The sequence below is a fragment of the Triticum urartu genome, chromosome 6 (genome assembly GCF_003073215.2).
Source record: "Triticum urartu cultivar G1812 chromosome 6, Tu2.1, whole genome shotgun sequence".
NCBI classification, from domain to species: Eukaryota; Viridiplantae; Streptophyta; class Magnoliopsida; order Poales; family Poaceae; genus Triticum; species Triticum urartu.
This window is the reverse complement of record NC_053027.1, coordinates 571,723,614-571,730,641: the sequence shown is the minus strand read 5'-3', so window position 1 is coordinate 571,730,641 and position 7,028 is coordinate 571,723,614. Positions and strand designations below refer to the sequence as shown.

General features: G+C 44.2%; 1 protein-coding gene across 1 annotated transcript; it reads right to left on the bottom strand.

Moving 5' to 3' along the window:
* Nucleotides 1-836: 836 nt before the first annotated feature.
* LOC125515610 (protein LAZY 1) lies at nucleotides 837-6,127 on the bottom strand. The gene is made up of 5 exons (XM_048681112.1): nucleotides 5,981-6,127; nucleotides 5,608-5,677; nucleotides 3,252-4,057; nucleotides 1,748-2,015; nucleotides 837-1,141 (listed from the first exon to the last, which is right to left on the bottom strand). The coding sequence occupies exons 1-5, from the start codon at nucleotides 5,984-5,986 to the stop codon at nucleotides 1,122-1,124; spliced, it is 1,170 nt and encodes a 389-aa protein (XP_048537069.1). The 5' UTR covers nucleotides 5,987-6,127; the 3' UTR covers nucleotides 837-1,121.
* Between the last annotated feature and the right edge of the window lie 901 nt (nucleotides 6,128-7,028).

Below are 7,028 nucleotides of genomic sequence, written 5' to 3'. Positions count from 1 at the left end.
GCTATATATATAGATTCAGATTGGATCCTTATAGTTATGTAATTTAAACATGCGTGCATACGCAGAGCACTAGTGATGGCTACGGTGCAGGTTGGATCAAGGGTATATTTAGACCGAACCTCTGATCTATATTTTGCTACCCAGTGAGTTTTCAAACTGTTAGACCAAATCCGATGGAATTGGAGAGATTGAGGGGGATTTTGACTTGCAAGAGATCTAGTCCTCTTCAACCCCATTCCCCCTAATAATTGATGGAAGTGCCTAGAACTCATCTAGATGAGATATAATTTGATCTCAGTCACCTGAAAAACAAAAACATATACAAACCTAGTACTACAACCTATGTCAACACACACGCATTTTATAATATCATCAATGGCTATAAAGGTGAATGAGACATAACTAGAACTCAGCTAGATGAGTTATAGCAAAACCGATAATTAATCACAAAGAGGGCCTTCAGGCATTCATGCTTAGTTAGGCCCGGACGCCTGGTCCTAAAATCAGCTACATGTCCCGTTGCCTCCACTACATATACCTTTGCCATCAGCTACATGATGGGTAGATCAGCAGCACACGACTCACGAGATCAATCAGAAAACACGGCCAAGTAAGTGTGCTCCTATCGTTTGGATTTGAGTGCGTACTTGTCATTGGCGGCTAGATAGCTAGGCCCAGGCCGGCACGAGATGACCTGGAATAGCCTACGCACCAACCAGCCTGAAAGCAATCTCTCCAATCATGCAATGCAAGCAATCCACTAATAAGAGTTCATTCAAGAGGAAGCAAAGAAAGAGCAGGCCCTACTACTGTTGCACCCACACAAGGTCATCAGCTAAGTTCTCAAAGCACCAATCGCATCAACAGGAGGCAAATCAAATCTTAGTACACGTCGTGGTGATCTCTGTCACAAGCCCACAGGGACATGTACACATCACCACACACTTGATTGATATAATTTCACAGTCGTTTTCCCTCTTTATGCTCTTGACACATACAACACATTCAGGGGGATAAGGATTGGAAAACACATATGATACATACTCACTATATATGCTCCATTCGTTCATCATCACGTTCAGGCCAACAGTTGTTGATTCTTCCTGCTTCCTTGCATCCATCTATAATTCCAGTACCAGGTCTGCATCATCAAAGTCACAAAGACGTACAGGTCGAGTGTAAGTACAGCGCATACAGTGGTATCTGGTTGGAGATTCTCCAAATGATAGTAAGGAACATATCTCTCACTGTCAAGTGTCCATTTTAGTGATGGGGTTACTATGCATGCTAGCTAGCTAATTCTTGAACATTCTCCAAAAATAGTAGGGAATATCTCGCTGTCAAGTGTCCATTTGAGTGATGGGAAAGAACAATTGATTACTATACATGCATATGCTAGGTTGTTTCGAGAATGAATGATGGGCATGCACCAGCACTAATAATTTAGAAAAAAAAACACTGTTAATTAATTGCACTCACAGTCTGCGTCGGTCTTTATCCATTTTAGTGATGGGATTACTGTGCATATGCTAGATTGATATAGCTGGCTAATTCTTGAACGTTCTCCAAAAATAGTAGGGAATATCTCACTGTCAAGTGTCCATTTCAGTGATGGGAAAGGTTGTTACTGTGCATGCATGCTAGGTGGTTTCGAGAATGAATGATGGGCATGCACAAGCACTATTATTAACACTGACTGATCCACTAGAAAGAGAAAGAGAAGGCAATATTAATTAATTGCACTCACAGTCTGCGTCGGTCTTGATCCAGTGGCCACTCTTGTCGCCGTTGAGCTCCTCACCGCCGTCGTCAACAAGGGAGGCGCTGAAGGAGCGCTTCGTGCAGCAGCAGCCGAAGCTCAGCCTGCGTGGCCCGGTCTTCTTCGGAGTCGGTGAGGGCACCGACTCGTTGGTGGCACCGCCACCGCCGCCGTTGTCTGGGGTACCCCGCTTGCGGTTCTTCTTGGTCAGCATAGTGCTTTCAGGGTAGACTTTCCTGTGGAAGATTTTCAGGATCTGCAACACACATGAGCAAATTAGCACTTCTTCCTTTGAATGAACTCTCCCTCGAAAAATAAAACATATATTCCAATTTAAAGCATCATGTCAAAGGATCAGGCCAGGCATCTTTCTTAAGTGGCTAAGGATAAACTGACAAATGAAATGGTCCATCAAGAAAGTTGGTATGCATAAAGATAGCATTAGACAGGAGTTTGCAAACAAATTGCCATGTCAACTCAATGCGCCCACTTTTACCAACAAGTTGACAATACCTAGTTGGCACATGACAGCGGTACGCATTGATTAGAAGCTAGATTGGAATGGACGTTTCCCATGGGAACATAACTAATAATTATGATAATGATGGTTGAAACGAAATGATATTACTGAAGCAGTGGGATATAGAGGAGCACTAGATCATCTAATTGCAAGGTCTCTTCTGATCAGTAATAGGACTTTCAGTGCTGCTTTGATCTTTTGCTTGGTAATTCATTAACTATATATAAGTGAATTGTTAAGTACTGTTGGACCAATTTCCAACACACCTATGCTGAACCCTAAAGCAAACTGCCAAAGAAAACAGACAATGATTTTTTTTCTTTTGAAACTGTAACATGCTCAGAGGTGATTGATTGGACAAAAGATCATAATCATTTCTGATAATTCTACTGAAAGATCCATCAAATAATTAGGTCTAATGGTTTTTTTTCTTCCTTTTCGTCCCTGATTTTCATCGATTGGCAATGTTTTAGATTCATAAATACATAAATATTCCAAATAAACTCAGTTTATTTTTCAATTTTGATAACTAGCTAGGTAACTGCTTAAAATGTTCAATTAAGCTATAATTTAACTACTTGTGTTTTTAATTTGAAAACTTAGTGCAACGTATAGTGATACAGTAAGTAGGGATGATGTTATTGTGACGTGAGAATATGGCCTGCCTATGTCTTAGGATCGGTTCAAAGTGCAAGTTGCAGTGCTCATTAAACCAAATTGTATTTCCAAAAATCTAGTTGAGACACAGAAATATTTCAATGGACTGAAAAATAGCAAAAATGGTTAAAACATATTGACCAGTCATACAGAACGTAACACATATGCAATGGTCAAAGCCCAAAGAGAGAAACTCAAACAATAATGTTGATGTTTAGGAATTAACAAAAGGTAGAGTAATTTACAGCCAAAGATCAATTAATTTGTCTAATTTATAGACGATGTGCCAAAGGAAACGAGGAACAAGAAGTGTACCTTTTGAAACTTGCTCTTGGCCGTTGCACTGGCTGGCACTCCGTCACCGCCAGCGCCTTTCTCATCCTTCACCCTCCACTTCTTCGTCCTTTTGTGACCGCCGTCTCCGCCTTTCCCTACTTGCCCTTCCTCCCTTTCCCCACCATCCTCGCTCTCTTGGACGGCGACCAGGGCCCCCTTCTCTTCCGTGAAGCGTGTCCGCATGAACAGCTCACCAAGCGAGGCACGACGTCCACCGCCGTTTGGCTTCTCTGGCCATGATTCAGTGTCGCTGCACACTGGGGAACCAAGTAGGAAGCCCTGCAATGGGCAATCGATCCCCATGGCGAAGCTCACTCGCGCCGACGGCACGTTGCTGCCCCCGAGGAACTTCTCCAACTCAGCGCTCACCAACATGAGGTCGTCCTCCGTGGTGGCGACATCATCTTTCTCCGCGATCGCCTCGACGGTGACCATCACCTTCTCGGTGGCGGTAGCCTCAAGCTGGGGGAAGGTGAAGGTAGGTGTGGCGGCACCATCCTCAACATCACCATTATCAACTTCCCCGATGGTGCCATCGATGCTGTCAAGGTCAATGTCGACACAGTCTTCATCATCGACGTCATAATCTCCATCACCCTCATGTTCTCCAGGAATGTTAACGGCGGCGAAGCCTAGCGTGCCAATGGTGAGGAGGCCACTGCCGCCGAAGGTGAAGAGGTCGTCGGCGTTGACCGGCGGTGAAGGATTGTTGGCGACGAAAGCATCATCACCGTAGTACTCATCGTCCGGTGAGGCTAGTCCAGCGATGCAGTTGCAGGCCCCACCTGCACTGAACACATTAAGAGCCAAGCACTTGCTGAATCATTTCAACATTTTTTTTTCTTTTGGTGAGATAGACCATTTCAATTGTTAATCATGTGGCATTCGTAACTCCACGTTCAAAACAAAATAGAGACGCCAATGGACATGCATGTATAAAGGCTTGACGCCTTTGATTGTTAGAAATGACGGAGCAATGGTCCTAAGAGCACACTGAACTTGCTTTAATTTTGCTAAACAAAATTTATGATTTATTTGATAAAACTAGAAGAAAAATTGGCTAGCCAAACTATGAGACAGAGCAACACTGGTTGCTCACAGTGATGCCAAACAGGTTCCTAGGCCACCAATCCCCAGTTGTATAATGGTCGACAACGTCGTCGTGCGTAGGGCCAATCATCTCTGTGAGAATATGCCCTCGTGATCCAGGAATACACACGGGCATTTGGAAAGAGAAGAAAAAAATAGACTGAACAACGTTGGTGTTGGTTGGAGTATCTATCTATAAAGAAACACTCCGTACTATCTATATCTATGGAATGATAGGGGTGCTCAAGCTGGAAAGGAGTGGCATGTGTGTAGGCCGGGTTTGCCATGCCCAATGCGACCAAGCGCAAGATGGCAAATCAACGTGCATAGATTTCCCTGGGTGGTCCATAATATATACTGTTCAAATCTGCGGTGTGCAACTTGTACACTAACGGCAATGATCCACCCTTCACGTACCAATTATCCTATCAAATGATGCATGTATTGAGATCCAATGGAGGAGGAGCTCTGTCGAAAATATATTAAGATAAAGCCCACCTGGGTGAGACACCGAAAATTCACTTTCGACGGGAGTCGAACCCCGGTCAGAAAGGAAGCGCGACTGCAACCTTACCATTGGGCTATTGCTCGGTTCTCCAAGTTATCCATGTCTATCCCAATTCAATTTTTGAAGCCGCTAAAAATGTCGTTGACGCTTGTGTCTCATATCTACCCATATATATTTGGTCCGTGGTAATTGTTTATGTGCACCCTTGGGCTAGTGCAGAGCCTCAAAGTATCGTCCTTCCACTATCTAAGAAAAACTTGGATGTATCTTCAAAACCACGTAGAAACTACTCCCTCCGTCCCATGATGTAATACCCTTTTTGACATTAGTGCAGTGTCAAAAAATGTCTTACATTATAAGACGGAGGGAGTATTTAGTATGATGGATCAGACTGTCGTACTACCAGTATATATACTTGGCTCATAGCATTGAATTTGTACGCTAACCAATTCATACAAAAGTTCAAACTAATAAAGAAAGGTGGGCAATATATTTTAACATGTATTAATTGGTTATGTGCACCCTTGGTGCAGTGCAGAGGCCAAAAGTGGTGTCCTTCCAATATCTAAGGAAAACTTGGGTGTATCTTAAAAATCATGTGGATACGATTTACGTGGATCAAACGGTCATACTACTGCCATCTATTAGACCGGAAGCATGACCAAAAGATCATTATACAAAAAGCAGGCACTTTCGGTGAGTAAACGAGTGCATCGATCGATAGTACAGCGAGCGTACCTCCGGCGGTGTTGAACTCTTTGAACACGTCGTTATTACTTCGCAGCTTCCGGTGCATCCAACCAAGGAGCTGTTAAAACCAAGAGCACAAGAGGGATTGATGAACGGAATTGCTATTTGCATTAAGAGAATTAACTGAAGAAAACTTGACGTTGATGAAAATGTTTCATCAATGAAAAACACAAGTCACCGACAAATTAGCGCTCGTCACGGACAAAATGAAATGGAGAATTGCGAACAAGAGGAGAGGGTCGTGGAGTTAGAATCGCTATAGCCAGCATTGAACCAGTAAAGAAAGAAAGAAAGGAAGGAAGAAAGAAAGAAAGATCCTGGGGGATCGAGGAAGCAAGGGAGGGAGGCGCTGACGGCATACCGTCATCTTGGAGAGGCTCGGACGAGTAGGTGATCGGAGAGGCGGAGAGGGCGAGGAGGGCTTTAATAATGGAGGAGGAAGAAGAAGAGAAGGTAGGCACTGCAGATGCGAGGCAGGAGAGGGTGATCGGGTGATGGGTAGCAGTCGGTAGATGGAAACATGAGGAAGGCTACAAATGGAATGGCCGAGCAGGGTCCCGTCCGTCCCTCCCATGTATGCTTGCTAGGCAGGCTAGCTAGCTAGCTACTGTAGCCAGTACTTCGCCCATGCACGCCCACATCACATGTACTTTGTCCGGCATCTCACCGCAACGTGCGCGCGTGTCAGACTCATCAGTCAGTGATCTCGCTCTCACTCTCACTCCAGCAGATGGTACGTGCGCGATCGTGTGGTGCTTTTGCTTTTGCTGTCGAGCTATATCCAGGTAAAAAGTAAGTCGCGACGTGGGCGGAACTGGGAAAGGGGCAGCTGGTTAGAGCAACTTCAACGCGGGGACCCAAATGAGAACATGTGCTTTGTCCGCTCTTCGTTCGTTTGGATCGGCTCGTCCGTCCCCTTTTCCGTCTACGTCTGCCATGCACCCGATGTGCAGACGCATTTTTCGTCCTCGCAACCGTGATGCGGCTATTTTTGGCTCTTTTTGCAACATTGGAACTCAAACAAAATGCAATATCTCATAGTTTGACAACCAAATAAATATCTCGTAGTTTACAGGTCAAATAAAAATTAAATTGTCTTAAATAGATTTGAAAGAAAAGATATCCGATACATCTATACTTGTTGTCAATGTGAGTCCACATATGCTCAATTAAATCTCATCTTGCAGTTGACTGTGAGTTCCCAATCATGCATTTGATGATGAAATTCGATGAAACTGCGCAAACATTGCCGCTCCTTCATGCTGAGGCACAACATTTTCACCCTGAAACTGAAACCCTTGGTCGTAGTTACGTTACGGGCGCTTATCCTCTATGGTCATATTGTGCATAATCACACAAGCAGTCATCACCTCCCACGAACTTCCTGGTGCTCCAAGTTCTAACGGGAT

What these genes read in the sequence shown, in the direction of transcription:
- LOC125515610 (XM_048681112.1), bottom strand. An exon ending in CCAAGAGCAAGTTTCAAAAG is followed by an intron (nt 2,016 to 3,251) that starts GTACACTTCTTG and finishes TGTGTGTTGCAG; the next exon opens with ATCCTGAAAATCTTCCACAG. An exon ending in GATCAAGACCGACGCAGACT is followed by an intron (nt 1,142 to 1,747) that starts GTGAGTGCAATT and finishes TTGATGATGCAG; the next exon opens with ACCTGGTACTGGAATTATAG.